The 21,133-nt window shown below is 35.8% G+C and overlaps 3 protein-coding genes across 3 annotated transcripts; 1 reads left to right on the forward strand and 2 right to left on the reverse strand.

The window, feature by feature from the left end:
• Positions 1-6,022: 6,022 nt before the first annotated feature.
• Positions 6,023-8,537, reverse strand: LOC101900153 (27 kDa hemolymph protein). Its single transcript, XM_005184475.4, has one exon. It carries the CDS (start codon positions 8,226-8,228, stop codon positions 7,305-7,307), a length of 924 nt encoding a protein of 307 aa, XP_005184532.2. The 5' UTR covers positions 8,229-8,537; the 3' UTR covers positions 6,023-7,304.
• A 3,140-nt stretch (positions 8,538-11,677) lies between these two features.
• LOC101900328 (1-phosphatidylinositol 4,5-bisphosphate phosphodiesterase gamma-1) lies at positions 11,678-16,415 on the reverse strand. Its single transcript, XM_005184476.4, has 2 exons — positions 14,196-16,415; positions 11,678-14,131 (listed from the first exon to the last, which is right to left on the reverse strand). The coding sequence occupies exons 1-2, from the start codon at positions 15,973-15,975 to the stop codon at positions 12,168-12,170; spliced, it is 3,744 nt and encodes a 1,247-aa protein (XP_005184533.2). The 5' UTR covers positions 15,976-16,415; the 3' UTR covers positions 11,678-12,167.
• Positions 16,416-19,461: 3,046 nt separating this feature from the next.
• On the forward strand, positions 19,462-20,924 carry LOC101900499 (adapter molecule Crk). Its single transcript, XM_005184477.4, has 2 exons — positions 19,462-19,729; positions 19,794-20,924. Exon 2 carries the CDS (start codon positions 19,874-19,876, stop codon positions 20,792-20,794), a length of 921 nt encoding a protein of 306 aa, XP_005184534.1. The 5' UTR covers positions 19,462-19,729; positions 19,794-19,873; the 3' UTR covers positions 20,795-20,924.
• The last annotated feature ends 209 nt before the right edge of the window (positions 20,925-21,133 follow it).

Here is a 21,133-nt window from a genome sequence, read left to right on the forward strand (position 1 = left end):
AGGGTATTCAAAGTTCGGCCCGGTCGAACTTACTGCTTTTTAACTTGTTCAAAATAATTTTTTTTAAATTCCTTACCCAAATATACATCACTAGAAGGAGAAGAAGGAGAGTTGTAAGTGATTGTCTATGTTAACAGACGACTTCCAGTATCGGTTTTCAACAATTGTTATACATTATAGGGTAACCAGACACATCTATTAAATATTTTTTTACGTTTTCTTTACCTCATGTTGGAAGGTATTAAAAGTTCGGCCCAGCCAAACTTAACACTTTTTTGCTTGTTAAAGTTATTTTATTTTTAAAATTGCCAAGATTTATGGCTATATATCGCAAATAAAATCTAAAAACGTTAATAGAACGTGTTCATACACACGTACATGGATATATTTCGTTAAAAACAGGGACCAATTTCCAACACTCTAACTATGAGAAACACGAATAGTGTTATAATAAACTTGACATGTTCATATCTTTGTATTTTGAAACCAATTAAAACAACGTTCTCGAAAACAAATTGAACGCAGTATTAACATTAACGCCAATCGTAGAAACAGACTGCAATTCGCTCAAATGGCAAATATCAGATTGAATAAAAAGCAATTATAATATTTATAGTATATCAAAGATGAATGACCGATAGCTGACTTTTAAAACTTTTAATTTTTAGTTGTAATTTTTTTCAAGTGTGGGCCAAAAATTTGTAATACACAGAAATAGATGACTATTACCTCAGGTTCTATAATACAGAAATTAAAACCACAGATCTTGATACTAAAAATACTTTATGTCAGATTCTTAACCCTTAGTACATGTTCCTTAGCCACGAGTGAAATAATGGTCTGATATCACAAAAGATAATAATATCAAACATAAAAAATGTTTACAGTATCCTTAAAATATTGAGAAATAACCTGTTCTCACATTATTTAACTAATATTAAGTGGAATCAAGATGATTGGCGCTGGAGAAGAAGAGTCTCAATTGTGAATAAAACACCTTTGCTCTGATCCAGAACCTGCAAGAATAAAAAAATGTCACAACGATAACAAATTTTTCCTTTATGATATCGAGAAGTTTGGCAAAACTTTTAGACATTTGGATTCGATCTAGCGATTTCCATTCGTCTGTCTGGCTGGTGCGCACAATAACTCTCGAAGGGAGTATCGTAATATTATTGTCAAACTTAGATAGAGTTCGGAGATGGGCAATATTGATCCACTCCTTCTGGTACCTCAGCAACAAAATAGGTGTGTCTGGTTACTTTTCCTGCAGGAATTGTCCAGCAACTTCTTTCTGAGAGAGTAAGGAGGTTTTATTCTCTTTTGCAAGAAAACTGTGAAAAGTAAACAGACGGAATCCCTGCAAAAACTTGCAAGCAATCAGCTGATTTGTCAAAACAAACCAATTTGTCCCCCATCAAAAGAATTGAAAGAAAGAAAACACTACCAATTTTATAATTTTAGAAATAAAAAGGAAATTAGCAATAAAACAATAACATGAACAGTAAAAGAAAGATAGATTTGAAGGGTTTGAAGGGAGACTTTAAACGTGTTGCTAATGGCGTTTGTCTAAAAATGTTGGAAATAGTCTTTTATTTTCTTATTACATACTAATACTTAAGTTTTTCTCATATTGTAAAGTTGTTCTCCAAAAATTAGTCTTGCTAATTCCAAAAAAAAAATTTTCAAAATAAAAGCACAAAAATTAAAACAAACATTAGAAAACATCTGATTGAATTTCGATGAATGAGAAGAAGAAGAGTTGCAAGTGATTGCAAGAAGAAATTTGAGAAATTTGTCCAGCAAGAATTTGCAAACTCTCATTGAAAAAACTGTCAAAATTTCTCTCTCCAACCCCTCTCTTTTGCAGAACTTTCGGGTTAACAGACGACTTCCAGTAACAATTTGTAACAATTGTTATAAATTTTAGGGTAACCAGACACACCTAATGAGAACATTTTCAAAGAAAATAAATTACTGCACAGGAAGAGAGAGGATAATCAAATTTTTCTACAAGTTTGCACATCCTAATATTTGCATCAGTGCTATGTCAAGTGTGAATATGGACAATATTGGTCAACTCCATCACGTACCTGCCCCTGAATGTTCAGGTCGAGGTTAATCTAATACCGACCACGAACTACCCCAAGATTCTTGGGGTAACGTTCGACAGCATGTTCAAGTGGTCCGCGCAAGCCACAGCTATCTGCGACAAGATGAAAAGTAGGAACAAGGTCCTCAAGGCGCTAACCGGCAGCTCTTGGGGTGCGGACAAAGAAACCTTGTTGACCTCTTATAACGCGATAGGTCGGTCTGTGGTCAACTATGCGGCTCCAGTGTGGTCTGCGAATACTAGTGCTACGCAGTGGAAGAATATCCAGACCTGCCAGAACGCTGCCCTGAGAACTGCGACAGGGTGCCTCCTCATGACACCAGTGGACCATCTACATGAGGAGGCGAAAGTCCTTCCCTTACGTCAGCATAATCATATGCTTTCTTTGCAGTACCTGCTTGGGTGATACCGTGAGAGTCATCCCAACCGTCATATGGTGGATAACTCTCCCCCACCCAGGCGTGTCAGGAAGGACATACATGATCTAGAGAGGGAGGTCCAGCGCTACAAGAGAGAGCCTCTAGATCAAGAAGCCTATTAGGCAGGTCTGAGTGGCATTCACACCGATGCAGTCGCGGATGCTATTAGCAGTTATAAAGTGAATGCCGTCCTCGGAGTCCACCCCCATCCATTGCAGCCGAAGAACGTCAGCTGCCTAGACAAACCAGGGTAGTTTTGGCGCAATTACGTTCAGGATGGTGTAGTCGCCTCAATTCGTATTGGGCACGAATTGATGAAGATGTGCGTGACGCCTGCCCGGCGTGCGATACAGGCCCGCACAATACGCTACACCTTTTTAATTGCTCAGCCAAACCTACCCAACTCACTCCAGAGGATCTCTGGCTACAGCCCGTTAAAGTAGCCGAATTTCTAAACCTGGAGCTCGAACCAGATTAGCAGAACACAAACACACACATGTACTACTGCTACAACAACAACAACAAAGGGTCAGAATTTTGAATAATTATAACTCTTATTAATTGTGATGTAAGAGTCCGTTTGTCCTCAAATTACAAACATCATAATATTTTTATTAACCCAAGGATTGGTGTGAAGATGGAATATATCGGTGAACTCCTTCTGGTACCTCCCCCTCGAAGCGTTAAAATTTTAAATTTTCATAAAATTCAAAAAACGCAGAAATTAAAATCAGATTCCATTCAGACTTGGCACATTTAAATATTTCCATTAACACAAGTTCTGTTACAAAGATGGTAGAGATCGAACATTTTGCCATGCCAGAGTAAAGCAGATTGCCATCATGGCTAGGAATATTAATGTCAAATTATATGGAGAAACGAAGGCAGGATTCGAGTGTGGTTTTGGCATCCCTTAATGATCTCCTTATGATATGTCACAAAATATGACATGCGAATACTTCAAGCTGCTTATGTACTCACACCTCTACCGATTCAGTTTCCATTCCATTTTGATTTCCCCATGGAGATGAGCTACCTTGATCGCTTTTCAGAGAGCACTGCCCATATTTTCTTATAGACAGTACAACGCCTTCATTTATACCGGAATAATGTTTATATATCATTCGGAAGAAGTGACAAAATGTTGGCTTCACCGATTTGTCGATAACCAAATCGATTGACTCGGATCCACATATTGTCAATTCATCTGTTCAACAATGGTTATGGACGACTTAAACTTTTCCAGTGTATTCCTAGACCCCAAAACTGCCATAGATTTAATGGTACATGAATATAGCGTTTCTGGGCTGCTTGACTATCGATATATATAGTCACCGGATGTTTTTTTATAAATTCTTCGTCAAAGCCAACCAAAAAAGCGTTTTATGTGTTTTCGCCTTTAAGAGATTCATGTTATGTAGGGTAATTGAGAAATTCTATGTAAAACTTCCTACAACATGTGTTCTGTTCCAGAACCTGCAAGAATCTACTAGTTTCTTTATTTATTTATTATTATTATTTTTTTTTTAATATCAACAAGTTTTACATTCTTTCAGTTCTGAATTTCTTAATCAAGCTTTGGTTTTGTTTATTTTTCATCTTTTAACAAAATTCTTAAATGGGGGAAAACCCGCGAAACAAGATTGGAATTTTGGGGTTGTTCCATAAGCTTGAATTTAAAATAGTAGGATTATACAGTTTTATCCCAAAAATTTTCAATGTGTTGCCCATTAATTCCAGAGGTAGGTATTTTTATCCTGATTCCGGGTCCGTCTTCCAGATTTTTGACCCGAAAGTCCGGGTTCAAGACGAATTTGAAACAATTTAAAATTATTTTATTTTTTTATTTTTTTTGTGTGTGTATTGCACACATACACGAAATGTATATATGTTTTGACAGAATAAGGGCACCAAAAGAAAAAAATGTAATTGTGCCATGGAACAGAGCATTTATTGTCAAATTGTATTTAGGGGGTAGCTATGGTACAATAATATCAGGGTAGGGCTATGATACCATATGATTTCAATTTTTTTATTTTCTTGACTTAATATGTCATCTTTATTTGTTTATGTATATGTTTTCTTTTCAATAACAAAAAAATTGTTCAGAAAACATTCAAATTCTGATGTTTTCAAAATGTTTATTTCATTGTATGCATCGACAAAATCTAGAGTTTTTGTAGCGAAATAATCCTTTAGAGATATATAGAACCTGGTTTTGAAAAGAAGTGTTGACCTTTCATTCAGTTTTCGCGGTTTTCAATTATTTATTCAAAATAAATGCAACAAGTTGTTTGATTTTTTTTATTGTTTTGATACTAATGTTGACATTACAAGCCAAACAGGTAGACCTCTATACTTGCAATTTTTTCAAAGTTGGCCTACCTTCTCTTCATTGTACCATGGGATAAGCCTTGTTCCACCTTCTGTAATTGTGCCATGTCAAATTGTTGCCAAAATAACCCTTCTTTATGTAGGTCTTGATTTGACTCCATTTGAATTTCAAATTACATTTTGTCTTCTAACAGCAAACTTAGTTGTCTGATGGGCTTACTGGTCATTGGTTATCTTTTGCCGTCAGGGGCGAAGCATCTTGATATTGATGCAATACGTTTGCTTCATGATTTCTAAAGAAAGCCCCGATATACCCATAAATTCGTTACGAGAAACAATCTGTTAAATTTTAACAGTAGAGAAGTCTAGATTGCCCCCCCCTCCCCCTCTCTCTTAGCGGATTTATATCTCACGGTAAGTATATAAAAATATGACCCTGGTTAATCAACATGAGTAAATTTAGAGAAAATACGAATCTTACAATCTGTTTTCATTATTTCAATCGCCGCAATACTTATGAGACTGTGTGCATAATGTTCTTGTGTAATCTTTATCTGAATATTAATGCCCGTGTTGATTAAACTTTGGACCCATTACAAATAATAATAAGGCAATACGTTGTTTATTATTCAAAGGTTATTGTTTAGTGGAGCATTCAGATGCTATTGTTTCATATTTGTTTGAGCGACATTTGTGGTTGTAGATTTAGAAGATTTTAAATAGAAATGTATGGTAATGCTTTTATTATTTAATATTTATTTTCATATTCGCTTATGCTAGAATAAATAGTATGACCCCTCTTGTAAAACATGTGAGTTTTCAGATATGCAAGATCACTCTAACTCCAAAATAGTGCTGTTTGAGTGTCGTAAGTATTGTTATCGTCTCAAATAACAAAATACAATTCGTATTGAATGAGTCAGTGATTTGCAATACTCGCATTGCAAATATGCAAGTGTCAATATGACAATCACTTGTAAAGTCGATATGCTTCTTACTGTTTCCGCTTACAAATTCATATGGAATGAATTTCGAGGAAAACTTGTACATGTTATAAATAATTATAATACTCTCATATTTGTGAGGATAAACACCCCTTTGAAAGATCTGACACAATGCTTAGCCAGCCAAACAAATGAAAAAAGAATAACACATATTTAATTGTTTCATCATACATTTTATTTAATATTCATAGTTGTATTTTCAATTTATATAGAAAACAATAGAGGAGAAATATCATTTTTAATTTCAAAAGAAAATAATGTATACCTACAAAACGCTCAAGATGAATACAAAGAAAAAATCTGGCGTCTATGTACTCTTAAACAATAATATGAAAAAAAAAAATCTGTTCACATTCTCAGTTACTGTTATCAGCTTATATTAGTCATTTCCAATTGTTATTTATTTGTTATAAAAAATTCAAAATAATTAATTTATATATATAAATTGAGTTCAGATAATGAGATTTCATATTTTTCCATACAAAAAAAAAAAACAATTCGATTTGTCGTTAGCTTAAATATAAGATTCTCAAAGAAGACTAATGGAAATTATTCAGTTATTATTGCAGATAGTAACTATGTTCACGTAATAGTAATTATTTATTTGTTTACAGCATTATTGTTGTAAAATAGAATTGAATATATTTGATTTTTTTTTATCATAAATTTAGCTCATGCTTTTTTGTTTTGTTTAAATTAAGTAAACTTTGATACTTATTCATCTATGTACTATAATTATTATTACTTTAATGCGACCAAAAAGGGGAAGAGGGGAACACTCACTAACAATAACGCTATGGCTCGTCAAAATACACACAAATTCAAATTCATAGGCAAGGTGCAAGGTCTATATTTAAATTGTTTTTTTAATTAAATTCAAAATTTTGGAATTGTATGTGTGATGTGGTTTTAATTTGTATTTTTTTATGGTCCACCAAAATGTTATTCGATAAGGAATTGAGATTCTTTTGTTGCATTGCTTATTTTATTATAATGCGTTTTAACAAGGCCCAAGTTATGTTACTGGCGAGAGAGATTTAGTATTTAAAGTAAGAGATTTTTTGGTCAGGTTCAAGAGAAATTCCTATTTCTATACGAATATTGCCGCCACAAGCGGAATACCTATCCTTTAGTTTAGCGAATTTACAAAATTTAGCCTTGTCACTCGTGTCTGGTGGGATCAATATCGTAGATGTCATGCATAATTGTCTCTTAATCTATATTATTATGCTAGAACCATAGCTTTTCTGTATACTACCCCTCTAGCTAGCTTATACCTATACCTTTTATAATTGCTCGTTCGTTCTATTTTTATTTTCATTAACTACATTTTAACCGGAATTTAACCCTGATATTACGAAAGAATGAAATGAAATGAGTACACACTTTTGTCAGCTAGAAAAAAAAAACATAAAAGGCAAATAAACCTACATTTTAGACGACAATTTGCTTACGTTTCAAGTACGTTACTAACTGTACGAACAATAGTAGGAAAATTGCTTGTAGACTTAAAGTACCAGCATTGTGAGCGCCGCTGTTGCCTGTCTGCTTGTGGGCTTTGGCTGTGCGACAAATGGTCTCGTTCTTAATGAAACGGAACATAGATTCGGCAATGTTGGCTGGTGTCGTGTCATTGCAGGTTTCCAATTTTCGAACAATACATGTTTCCAGTTGTTCGATATCTTCGCATTGTTGGGCACCCATAACCAGCTTCGGCAGGGTCTTTACATTGTCAATGCCTTCAGCGGGTAAATAGCCGGAAAAAGTACTGTTGATACAATTCTGTATGCCTTCCTTGTTGGCTTCCAAACATTCGGGTCCCTTTTCGGCAATGAAAAGAGCGATTTGATCGCCACCCTTGTGACACACAAAATTCAAGAGACTTTTGATGATGCGCATGAAAACATCCTGGCTCTCGCGTTCTTCATCATCCAAACAGGGGGTCAATTTGGAATTAAAAGCCTCAACACAAGCCATGGCCTCGGGCCGTTTTAAACAATATTTGTTGAAAACCATATCCAAATCGCCATTGGGGGAAGCAATTGTGATTTCTTCCTGAATGGCAGTATAATTTATTATGCCGTTCACACATTCGGCCAAGGTCATCGTTGCCGTTTCGATTTCATTGAAGGCTTTGGTACCATTTTCCTCGCCAGCCTGCTTAATGCACTTGTCCTTGATCAAGGTTTTAGCATCGTCCAATGTTAGATTGGTTTTTGGTAATTCACCTGGTAGCTGGCTTTGCAAGTCATTCATATTAATGTTGCTAAGATTACTTAAATCAAGATCCGTTGTTTTAGCTGCTGCGGCCGTGCATATAAGCACCGCTAGCGCCGCCAAACACCTGATCACAAACATATTAGTAATTCTAGTTCTTCTTTAATGTATTCTATAGTCAAGTGATAGTTCGAAGTGATTCACTTTGATTTTTATTGCAATTGTTGGTTGTTGTTTCTAGAAGCGCACTGATTTTAGAATGTTTTCACTTTCACTGGTTGGTTTGGCAAATGGGATTTCGAGAGAATTTTATTTATATTTTGCAACAATGTGTGTCTATATTGCTCACGGATCTTAATTTGGCACTTCTCTTTGTTTGGCGTTGTTTTTATCACAAACGACGACCACCGACCTTTTTGCTTTTTTGCTGCATCTGCCTCTAAAAAATAAAATTTAGGGATAGGTAAGTCGACTTTCGAATAATCGACTTTTAGTACTCAAAGTTCTGATAGTTGTAGTCGATTATGAACTGTGGTGAAAATCGATTAATCGACTATTCATAATCGACTGTTAAAAATGAGAGCATTTATGGAAAAATAAATTATGACATTTCAAAACTCAAAATAGAAAAAAATAAAGAAATTTTAAATTTTTTTTCAGGGAGACTTAAAACTATGAATAAAAGATATAATGTTGAATGGCGGTTGTGCATTCAAATGAAAGCAAATTTAGTTTTTATATTTTCAATATTTTCTTATACGATGCCGTTCAGAGATTGATATGATACGTAATTTTCAAATTGAATAATTTTTCATTCAAAACTTCAGGTGAGAATACATAAAACGCTTTTTTGACTGGCTTAAGACATCGGTTGTCTTCTTTGTAAATGAACAGAAGAATTTTAGGTTGTCTTAGTTCAAATTCGGCCCATAATTTATATGATGATGATTATGATCACTCCACGCTCCATGATTATGATCACTCAACGCTCCTTTGTTCTTTTTTTCAATGAAACCATTCAAAATACATTTTATGTATTTTCACCTTCAAAATTTCAAAAATGTTGACAGTTCATCTGTACCACGACTAACTGTAAATTTTTAACAGTCGATTAATCGATTTTCACCAAAGTCCATAGTCGACTTCAACCGTCAGAACTCTGAGTACTAAAAGTCTTCCGCCTTGAAAAAGGTAGGTTTTTTTAATTAACTTTTTCATTCCGTTTGTAACATCCCCAAATATTGGCCGTAGTGTATATGCTCATGATCAACATAAAATTCTAAGTCGGTTTAACGATATCCGTCTGTCTGTTGAAATCACGATATAGTCCATTAGCATTATTTGACGTATTTGGTTGGTATTAAAAATGTTATATGTCGGTCCACTTTTGGTGTAGCCACCATATAACGGTACCTCGCGATACTCGTCGTTTTAATATTTACTCCACATTTTTTTCACGGATTTGTGTAAAAAATGGTATTTGTAAGTCATAATGGGTTCTAGCTTCAGTGGCGAAACATTGTATGCATAGGTTCACGTTTTTGTATAGCCCCCATATAACGGTACCTCCCGATATTCAGTATTTTGATGATTTTTCACCGATTTGTCTAAAAATTGCTATTAGTAGTTAATGGGTTCTATCTCCGGTGGCGGAATATAGTGTATAGCTGTTTTGGTACAGCTCCCATATAACGGTACGTCCCCATATCCGGTGTTTTGATTTAAAATTGGTATTTGTAGTTTATAATGGGTTCTAGCTCAGATGGCAGAACATTGAATATTTTTGTCCACGTTTTCCTATAACGCACATATAACGATACTCATCGATATTTGTAAATCCTGTAGTGGAATTCTCTAACTAATTTTTTGAGTTACCGACAAAAGTCGGTGAACTTAAAATGCATATAACTTCGGTAAGTAACGAAATTTTTAGGTAAGCTAGCGGCGAAATCAATGTTGTCGTTAAGACCTACCGATAGATACCAATGTTGTGAACTTTAACTTCTTTTTCATATCAAAAATTTTGATTTTAAAGTTACCGATTATTGTCGGTAACTCAAATAATGACTTAGAGAAACCCACTACTGGTACTATTTACCCACAAATTTGTTTCAAACTTGGTATTTAAGAAGATTTGGTAGACGACAATCCTTAAACAATAAAATTGTTTATATTAGTTCCCGTTTTGGTATGGCCCCATATAACGGCCCCACATACTTTATGGGTTTTTAAAAAGTTTAACAGCATTATCTAAATGGTTGAACTGGTGTTTGTATTAAAGTGGGATACGTTTGGATTCAGATTTATATAAAATAAAAAAATAAAAATGTTTTCTTTGTTTAACAATTAGAATATTAAACTGGAAACATTTATTCGAAACAATTTTGTAAATTTAGACAGGTGGCTTTTTCAAGACAGTTTTAAAATATTTTTCTAGAGCCATATTTCAATTACCCTATAAAATGAAAGTCTTTTTGAATGTTGTATTTTTACAATGTTTTGTTCATAGTAAAATAAAGATGTTAAAGTCATTTAAAACCAGCATATCCAGCTCTGTATTTTCTTTCATTTACCTTTTCAAATTTTCTTGAATATAAAACAATTTCCCATCTCTGATTTATGTGTACACAATAGACTTATAAATATACATTTTGACAATAAGATATCAAATAGGCAATTTTGAAAAATTGTAAACATATGATTGCATGACCTCACCTTCTTTATTCTGCCATGGTTTTGATAACAATGAGTAAAAAGAGATTACTTAGTACATATTACTTGAAAAGGACCCAAAATGAGCCGAAAGAGGAAGAATTTCCCACTTTTGGAACAAAAACAAACAATTGGCTTTGCGAATTACAAAATCAGTAATGAAAGTCTAAAAGTCGGGGGGACGATTTTATGATACCTTATACCCCTTTGCATATTTAGTAGAACTTCATATAACAAATAAAAATATATAACAAATTGGATGATTAATATATATATGGAAGCTATAGCTATATCTGAACCAATTTCGATCAAATTTGGCATTTATTTCCAGGCTTAATTTGATCGTATATGCAAAATTCCATGCTATTTGGGCTGATATTACATCTTTGGTGCACAATAAAAGGCAAATCGGACGAAGATATATATGGGAGCTATATCTACATTTTGACCGATTATCTCCAATTTCAATAGGGTTCGTCCTTGGGTCAAACAAAAGACTTGTGCAAAATTTCATCTTTGTTCACAAAAAACATGGACTTGCGGACGGAAATGCATAAATCGACTCAGAGTGTAATTCTATGCAGATCATCAAGAGGAACTATGTGTCTATCTCGTTTCCTTTTGCCTGTTACAAACAAATGCACAAAGACATAACTAATCACCGGACATTTAAAAATACTTAAACGGGTCGCAAGTGTTTGCAAAGAAATCTGCGTATCGCCTTAGTAAAAATACCTTAGTATATTTAATATCCTATAAGTACGAATAGACCTTCTTATTTTACCACTCAGCAGGAATGTTGAATGTCTTAAAGTGAAAACTTTCGTACAGTGTTTCACCTATTATTATCAGCATTGAAAAGAAAAAAACAATTTCAATTAGCGATTATATAAAATACAATTTATTAACATTTATGAATATGTATATGAAAATCACATCTCAATAATAAATGGATAATAGATATGTGTATATTTTTTGTAATAAAATATTGTAAATCTTTTCAATACGAATGTATATATATATATAAGTTAGGTTGTTAATACATACAACATGTAAATAGTTTTCAGTTTTTGTGACATAACTTTGGAAGCATTTTGAGGAAGATGAACGAAAAAATAATAAAACAAAATTTATCTAAAATTGCAAAATACCGAGGAATAATATTTCAAAAATGTACAAGCCAATCTAAAGCAAGTACTTTGAATTAAAATAAAAAGTAAAATTATAAGTCTTTCAAGTTAATTTCTTACAAAACGAAAAGGTTAGAAACTAGACGCAAACGATGCATGATTATAAAATATTTGTGCTAGATGATATTGTTCGTTCGTTTGTTTTGTTTAAATGCTTTGATCGAATTACATAGGTGGTTTAGAATCCAAGAACAGCGTGGGTTTCCGTTGCCGATGCTTGTTTAATATCGACATGTATAAGCAATGAAGCTAATTCCAATTCCTCACTGAATTTGTTGCGCAAAGTGACACTGCGATAACCGGTTCTTATGCAGTTAAGGGGATAACAAGCCTGTGCAATGAAATGGGTTTCGGCAAACATATCTTCGTCCTGCACCTCGAATCGCAGCAGGGCAAAATGTGGATTTTTAACAGAAAATTCACACATTTCATTCCAGACTGGATTGAAACCATTCTCACAGACTTTTGTGCGATGTTTGACGCCCGTATCGAAGCTGGCTCCTGCAATTTCGACAACAACCAAAGGATTGCTACATTTTCCTGCACGAAATAGATGCCTGGCTGCAATTATGCGAATTGTGACTAGTTTCTCCTCCAGAGGACTAATGGTTAGGGGATTGTTGGGGTCGAATCCCTCCAGCTGCATAAACTTTGGTTTCAGAAGGTAGCCACACAAACCATTATCACGAAATTTAGCCTGATTTAACTGCATGGCCTTGTCACCAGTTTGATAGTTTAGTGCTATCATCTGGGAGCCAACATTCCAAAAAGGCACCGGATTAAAATTTGACGAGTCCAAGCGTTGACCTTTAGGATAGACACGGCTTATCTGATGGCGGTGATAGGCGACAAAAAGCAATGTATTCTGTTGTACAAATTGTTTTTCAGCCTTTGTTTCGGGAAAGCTGGACATTTCGTAAAAGACCCAGGAATGTTCTCGAAACGGTACACTGCGGAAGTAGATAATCAAGTCGGACATTTCTTTGGCAACACGAGCCGAACGTTCCTTTTTTCTTCTCTCCGTTGCTAATTGATTGGCGATTAGGGCTGCCTCTTGAATTGCTTTGAACCACTCATAAGCCTGTTCCTGATTATCGAAACCAATTACAAATGAGTTTTGCATTGTTGGCGTTTGAATTTGGAGCTTCAACAAGATGCCAGGTTCATTTGACTCGAACAACGAGGCCACAGCACCATGGATCTCAATGGAGTCTGTGCGCGAAAACTGTTCATTGTTCGATTCATCATTGAATGTATTGTAATCGTCGGAGCTTGAATCGATGACCTTGACGTAGTTCGCTGGGAAATGGCGTTGTTTTAGACCACCATAATCGCCCTTCCACCACATTGAACTGTTCCTCTGGACGTTTGTAATGATGGCATGTTTGGGAAAAGACAATTCATCTGCTTTGTCTGCTTTATAGCTGTATAGGGCCTTACAAGTGACAGTATCCTCAAGGCTGCATGCATCCATATAACTCGATGCATCATTAAAGTCCCCATTGCCGTGGTGGTCCAAAGATGCTTGACAAGCCAAAAGTTTCTGCTTCAAAAGCTCTTGAGATACCGGATGGACTAGTTTTACATTGCGATACAACGGATTACGCATGTAATGCTTTACCAAGGATACCAACGATTCAAATTGATTGGTGTCTACCACGAAAAGTCGACCCTCTTGCATTATACGGCAATGTTTTATCTTACGATTTATGGTGAACGATATAACAAATGCATTGGCACTTTGTACCGAAGGTCGGACCAAGAACGAGCCCACTTCCAGCTTAATTAAAACCTGCTCGGCTTGCTCCTTGGTTGTATGAGGATGGAACCATTCTTGTGACTCGTGTTTCTTAGGTTGTGGTACAGGCTCCTTTAGTGTTATGGAAAATTCCGCACTTCGCAACATATTCTTTCTATAGTACACAATCAAGGAGTACAGCGAATCAAAAACAAAATTATCTACCAAATAATATTTGGTAGTTCCATTTTCATGTTTAAGCTTAATGCGACAATGGTTAGGGCCACGCCTCCAAAACGAAAGGCTGTAGTCACCAACAAAAGTCGCCGACTCACGAACCAAAAATGTGCCATCGCCTAGGTGCTTGTAAGCTTCCAATAGCTGATCAGCTTCGCTGCGGCCACCTACGAAAGGAAATCATAACAGTTTATTCTCAAAAAAGTGTTCACAACAAAATTCGCAACTCACCTTCAAGTTTGCCGTGGAACCAATTTTCACCAAAATGCAACTCATCATTCATCAAATTATCCTTGGCCTTTGGCATCAATGTGTTTGTGGAAGACGGAGCAACAATATTGTCATCATCATCACCACCCGCGGAATTTGTATCTTCAGTCTGCGATGAATAGATAAGCTCTTGCTGGGTCAAAACAAAATGATAATTATTCCAAATCTTGTCAACCGGATCTTTGTAATACAAAAGACCTTCCTTTAGGACATTTCTTACACCATCACCCTGGTCATCTGGACCAGAAATAGAACCTCGGCTGCCGGAAGACGTTAAGAGATTTGATGAATTCGACGAAGCATTCGAAGTCAAGGAAGAGGCTGAAGCATCTTCGAACTCGGGCAATTTCTTATGTTTTAATATAATCTTCCTCCTCAGCTGGTACGGTGAAGGCAGTTGTGTTTCCGTCCGATCAATGCGTTGCGTTAACAGCATATCGCCAAATACTTCACATAATGCATGGGCCATATTACGTTGTTGTTCCAGTGAACAATTTTGCTCTATTGACAATATGACCGGGAACTCCGATGTTACAAAGGCATGCTCCTTGATTGTCTTAATAACATCTTTGAATTTAATCTTCGATGTCATGGTATGGCCATGAAATATATGAGGCAAATTATCCGGACCATTCCAACAATCAAGCTCAATACAACGGCAACCCATGCGTAAAGCTCTAGCGTAGGCTTCACATGAAGACTCCGATGAAAATTGATCGCCAGTAAGATACGTATTGTGGGAAGAGGCAATCCAGTAATTGGATAATGGTTGTTTCATATCCATGTAGACACGATCACAGTCGTTATCCCACAAATCATTGTGCTTCGAGAAAAGGTAGTCGACAAATTCGCTCACTGTGAAGTATGGATCGTGGACCTCACGTTCAATATCCTGCAAGAATTCACGTATAAAATTGGAAACTGCAGTGCTATCTCTGCCCATCGCCTCGCGCTGTTCCGTCTGCAGGAAATGTTCAAATTCCCGCAATGTTACATTTTGTCCATCTTTCGAATAGGCAAATTCTCCACCTGGTAAGCTATGAAAGAGATCTTCAAGAAATCCTGCCGGCTGCAACAGTTTCCTATAGAGACGTGCAAAGTCATCAAAGCGTAGATCATTTTTTCTCCGTACATCTTCCTCCGTAAAACAGTCCATTAACTTGGATGTTGTCATTTTACAACTAATACTGCCGAGGAATGTCTTAAAGTCTTTAACGGTCACTTGACCACCGTCTTTGGACGATTGAGTGCTAGAATTTTCTATGGCATAATACTCGCGACGTAGCCAGCGTTCCACTTGCAATGGGTACGAAGCATTTATAGTGTCCTGCACCATATACCGCAGTCCCTTGACCCAATTTTCGGCTTCATGTTCCGAGAGGGCAACAACGGAGAAGGTTTTCAGTTTAAAGGAGCTGCCATGCAAAACTACGAAACACTTTCCGGACTCAAAACGCTTGGCCTCATCTGCGCAATTCCTAAACTCTTTAGAGTCCTTGCCCACACGAATCTCTTTGATCTCTCGCAACTCCAACGATCCTTCATATTCAATGCGGGTATTTGCCGTTACCTGGGACCAAAGTAGTTGTCGCGTTTCCCTTATCAACATCAATCTTCGCTGTTCAGGTCTTCGTTGCTTACTATAGAGTTTGGTAACAATGGTACCTCTCTCCAGCATGCATATGATTTGCTCCATTTCCCCCAAAGTGGGGACACTTAGTGAACTAAAACAGTTTATCATTTTCACTCTACTCCCAATATCTTCCTACTTTTAACAGTCGTTTGCTTCGCTTTTGCTGTCCGGTCAGTCGCAGTTTATCTGTTGCTTTATCAATAAATTATGGCTATGATTTCCTGCTTGTCCATACCAAATGCCATCAACATCAAGTGATCATCGGCACACACAGATATCGTTGTTTTGTTTTTGTGTTTGTTGTTGGAATATTCTTCACAATCTATGCTGTCGAGAATGTGACCATATTTAACAATAATTTTTGGTGTTACAATTATAAATTGTAAACTAATTGCACTTGTATTTATAGATTGGTAGTTAGACTTTTTATATTTCATAAGAACTAAAAAAAATATATGATATTTTAAGGCACTTTTTGTTTGGACATTTAAAGCATTTAAAAAAGAAAGTGGAAAACTTAACTAAACGAAAAGACAACGTAGCAGAACTATTTATTATGGCAACGCCGTCGGCTTATCATGTGTAAAGCAATAGGTGGCGGCGGACTGTACACTGTTGCCACAGTTTGTTGGTAAAATTCTCCCAAAAGTTTTTTTCTTGGTTGTTAAAAGTTAGTTTTAATTTTGGTGTTTTTTAAGGCTTTAACCATGGTACAATCATGGTACAATGATATAAAGGTAGGGCTATGATACTATATGATTTTAATTCTTTTATTTTCTTGGCTTAATATGTCATATTTATTTGTTTATGTATGTGTTTTCTTTTCAATAACAAAAAAATTGTTTAGAAAACATTCAAATTCGTGTGTTTTCAAATTTTTTATTTCAAAGTATGCATCGACAAAATCTAGAGATTTTATAGCGAAATAATCCTTTAGAGATGTATAGTACATGATTTTGAAAAGAAGTGTTGACCTTTCATTCAGTTTTCGCGGTTTTCAGTTATTTATTCAAAATAAATGCAACAAGTTCTTTGATTTTTTATTGTTTTGATACTAATTCTGACATTACAAGCCAAACAGGTAGACCTCTATAATTGCAATTTTTTCAAAGTTTGCCTACCTTCTCTTCATTGTACCATGGCTTTAACCATTGAAAATTAAAAAGAAAATATTTTCAAAGTCAATGATTGGAAGACGCGCACATTGCGGGACGCGCATTGAAGTTATCCGCGAGTTTTGCCATGTAATTGAAAGATCGAACTATTTAGATCATATTTTTGAAAGAAAATCCAGGCATTTCGTTAATTTTTCGCTCGGATTAACTGATTTTAAAAATGAGGAAAATATTGAATAAATGAAAATGACTTGTTTGCATGCAAATTTGACAAGAAGCGGGCATAGCCTCAGGGCTGTATTTCTGTAGTTTTACGAAGCTGTTCTACCTCCTTATTCTACCATGGCTTCAACAATGGTCGACAAGCAAGTCCAGATGATACATTTGCATTTTTTATACCCTCAGCCATATGGCGGGATAGGGTATATATTATTTGCCCACGTGCCTCATCGAAATAATGGTTTTAGACACAAGGTCTCCGTTTCAGGAGATTTGGAGTAGATATAGAGCCGTCCTTCCGTCTCTTTTTTTTGTCTGGCTAACTGGCTGGTGCGCACGATAACACCCGAAGGGAGTATCCGATTTTATCCAAACTTGGTACATTGTAATATTATTGTCCAACTTAGATCGAGTTCGGAGATTGACAATATCGGCCCACTCCTTCTGGTACCTCCCCCACACAATGTCAAAATTTTCAACAAGTTAAAAAGTATCGGTCAGTTTTGCCGACAAATGTATACACTCATGGCACAAATACAGAAGGTAGAACAAAGCTACCCCCTAAATACTTTTTTTTCTTTTGGTGCCATTATTCTGTCAAAACATATACACGTTTTATGTATGTATGTGAATTGTTTTAAATACGAAACACAATAATTTGAAACTATTTCAAATTCCGTTGTAAAATAAATGCATACTTTCGATGTTAATGGGCAACATATTGTACAATATTGGGATAAAACTGTATTGTCCTACTATTTTAGATTCAATCTTTTGGAATAACTTCAAGATTCTCAATAAAGGAATTTTATTAAAAAATGAAAAATAAACAAAGCCAACTGTTGCATATTTTTTATAAGTCTGTTTGACACTATAGATTCCAGCATAGAGTTGCATTTTTCTAGTTTTTTTTTTTGAAGTTGAGCAACCTTTCTTAATGAGCCACGTACACTCTCAGACAATGTTCGATTGACTCTTGACCCTCTATGGAGTAGGTTTTGAAAGAATGGGCCAATATTCTCCATTTCGCATCGGACCTAAATAAATATGAAATATTGGTATGGCCAAAATTGTAAGAAAATCTAATATTTATATCCAATTTGTGTAAAATCATAAATTCCATATTCATCTTAGGTTTCTAGTTGAGAGACACGTATTTAAATATAGCAAGTTGTAAAGAATCGCAAGAGTTGTTTCGCAATGTATGACAGATAAAAGTATTCAAAACTGTGACCCTTTGTGGGTGAGATACCAGAAGAGGTTCACAACAGATCTTGTGTTAGCAAAAATGTTTGTGTGTGTGACATTTGAAGAGAGCTGGATTCTTATTTCGCAATTTTTTGAGCGTTTTGTTTTTAAAAATTTTGAACCCTGTATGGGGCAGGTAGCAACAGATATGGTCCGATCTCTACCATCTTGATAGAGGATCTTGTGTTGATGGAAATATTGAGATGTACCAAGACTGGAATGGAATCGGATGTTGATTTTGCATTTTATGAGCGCCATTGATATTCAAAATTTTGAGCCTTTGTGGGGGAGGACCGATATATCCCAGCTTCACAACAGACATTGTGTTAGCAAAAATGTTTGTATGTGTGAAATATAAAGAGAATCTGATGCTTATTTCGTATTTTATAATCGTTTTGGTTATTTAAAATTTTGACCCTTTGTGGTGGAGGTACCAGAAGGAATTGTCCGATCTCTACAATCTTTATAACAGATCTTGTGTTGATGATAATATTGTGATGTGACACTTATTCTTACCATAAGGATTTGGTGGGAAATATTTCCTTCTCTGCCTCACATTGCCATTTATGAAAAACGAAATTTTTTTGGTAAAAATTTTCATTAAAAACGAATGTCAATGACGACATATCTGAGATTTGTTTGTTTATCGTAAGTAAGTGTATTTATTTTTGGTATATTGGGAACAATGATAACCAATTTCGCAAAAAAATTCAAAATATTATCTGAAATTTTTCAGTGTTGAAAAATTACAGCATTCAATTAAAGTGCTGGACAGGCAACTAAAACACCACCACAGTGATATGAAGAGACGATGGTACATAAAAGGAATAAAGAAGAAATGAGTGTTGGAAAGAGATGAAAAGATGGAATTACGAATGGAACGACAAAAACAAAGAGACGATGGTTAAAACAGAGAAAATTACAAATTAAACAAGTTTAAAAGAGATGGAACTACGAATGTAGAGAGAAAAACAAAGAGGTCACGGTTAGGACAAAGACAGATATAGGTGTTGAACAGAGATGAAGCCATCAGTTAAGTTTACACACACATACGAACAAAAATCTAAACATATGAATGAAAATTGAAAATTGTTTCTGAATTCCCAATTTCCAAGGTAAACTAAAAGTGAAAAACTTATCGTCCTTTGCATTGAAAAATATCAATTACAACATCGAGAAGTTGGAATAAATGATGCACTAATGTTGCTGTGAAAATCATCACCGCCGTGAAGGGGGAAATCAATGGAAGCAGGAAAATACACTCAGCAATTGAAATTAGGGTGAGTCTTTGATAATTACCTCCAGACACTGATATAAAATATAAAAATTTCCAAATATTTGCAGTGGTTTATGAAAGTATTGTGAAGCTTGAGAACAACACCCATATCAACAAAACAAAAGTAAAACGTAACCACCTTCCAAAAATGGAGACCTTTGATGTCAATGACGAAAACAGCTGGTATTTTGGGCCAATGTCACGTCAGGACGCCACCGAAATACTGATGAACGAACGGGAGCGAGGTGTGTTTTTGGTGCGTGATAGCAAAACCATAACTGGGGACTACGTCCTGTGCGTACGGGAAGACACCAAAGTTAGCAACTACATTATAAATAAGATACACAACCATGACATGACCCTCTATCGTATAGGCGATCAATCATTCGATAGTTTGCCCGATCTCCTAACGTTCTACACATTGCACTATTTGGATACCACTCCGTTGCGGAGGCCAGCCGCTAAGAAAATGGAACGCGTAATAGGGAAATTTGATTTCGATGGCAGTGATCAGGATGATTTGCCGTTTAGGCGTGGTGAAATATTGACCATCGTAAGAAAGGATGAGGATCAATGGTGGACGGCCAAGAATGCTCTAGGTCAAATTGGACAAATTCCGGTGCCCTATGTACAAAAGTACGATGATAGTAACGAGGATCATCATGTAATGGAGAGGCCATCGTCGGGAAATTGTGGTGCCAGTGCTAATAACATAATGAGACAGCAGCGGGTAGCATCGGGTGGTGAACCAGTCCCATCGCCGCCAGCGTGCCATCAATTGAGTAATACGCTAAAAAAGTCGGACTTGAATCGCAAGTTACCAGCATACGCTCGAGTAAAACAGGCCCGGGTGCCAAATGCATATGACAAGACCGCTCTCAAGCTGGAAGTGGGCGATATAATAAAGGTCACAAAGACTAACATCAACGGCCAGTGGGAGGGAGAGTTAAAAGGCAAAAAAGGTCACTTCCCCTTTACACATGTCGAATTCATCGATGATTGTGATCCCAAAGACAATGTCCAGGCGGCGGACGAGCATACACATACCAACAATGATTGGGGAGAATAAAAAATTGAAGGTCGTGGTCATCGATGGCTATGAGGATGGACCCATTGATAATCGTGTATAAATAAATAGAAACCGAAAATAAAACAAACAATGACAAAAGTGTACAACAAATCACAAGAAAAATACAAAACACGCACTCCATATAAAAGTTAAATATTTATTCTCAAAAACACGCATAAGGCAGTAGAGTATTGGCAAGCACACATGCATGTAACATGATTAACCAAAAGACCGATACGGAGCCAGCTAGCCAGGCAGCCAATATCTCTCCGATGTCGGTAATCGATTGATTGATTACATATATACATATTTAAATATTTAAACTATCTATAAATAATT

The sequence above is a fragment of the Musca domestica genome, unplaced genomic scaffold, assembly GCF_030504385.1.
Source record: "Musca domestica strain aabys unplaced genomic scaffold, Musca_domestica.polishedcontigs.V.1.1 22, whole genome shotgun sequence".
NCBI lineage: Eukaryota > Metazoa > Arthropoda > Insecta > Diptera > Muscidae > Musca > Musca domestica.

Bases quoted from the DNA above. Each gene is read 5' to 3' on its own strand.
- LOC101900328 (XM_005184476.4), bottom strand. From the start codon at position 15,975: ATGATAAACTGTTTTAGTTCACTAAGTGTCCCCACTTTGGGGGAAATG. The intron at 14,132-14,195 runs GTGAGTTGCGAA...TTCCTTTCGTAG, and splicing joins GTTCCACGGCAAACTTGAAG to GTGGCCGCAGCGAAGCTGAT.
- LOC101900499 (XM_005184477.4), top strand. From the start codon at position 19,874: ATGGAGACCTTTGATGTCAATGACGAAAACAGCTGGTATTTTGGGCCA.
- LOC101900153 (XM_005184475.4), bottom strand. From the start codon at position 8,228: ATGTTTGTGATCAGGTGTTTGGCGGCGCTAGCGGTGCTTATATGCACG.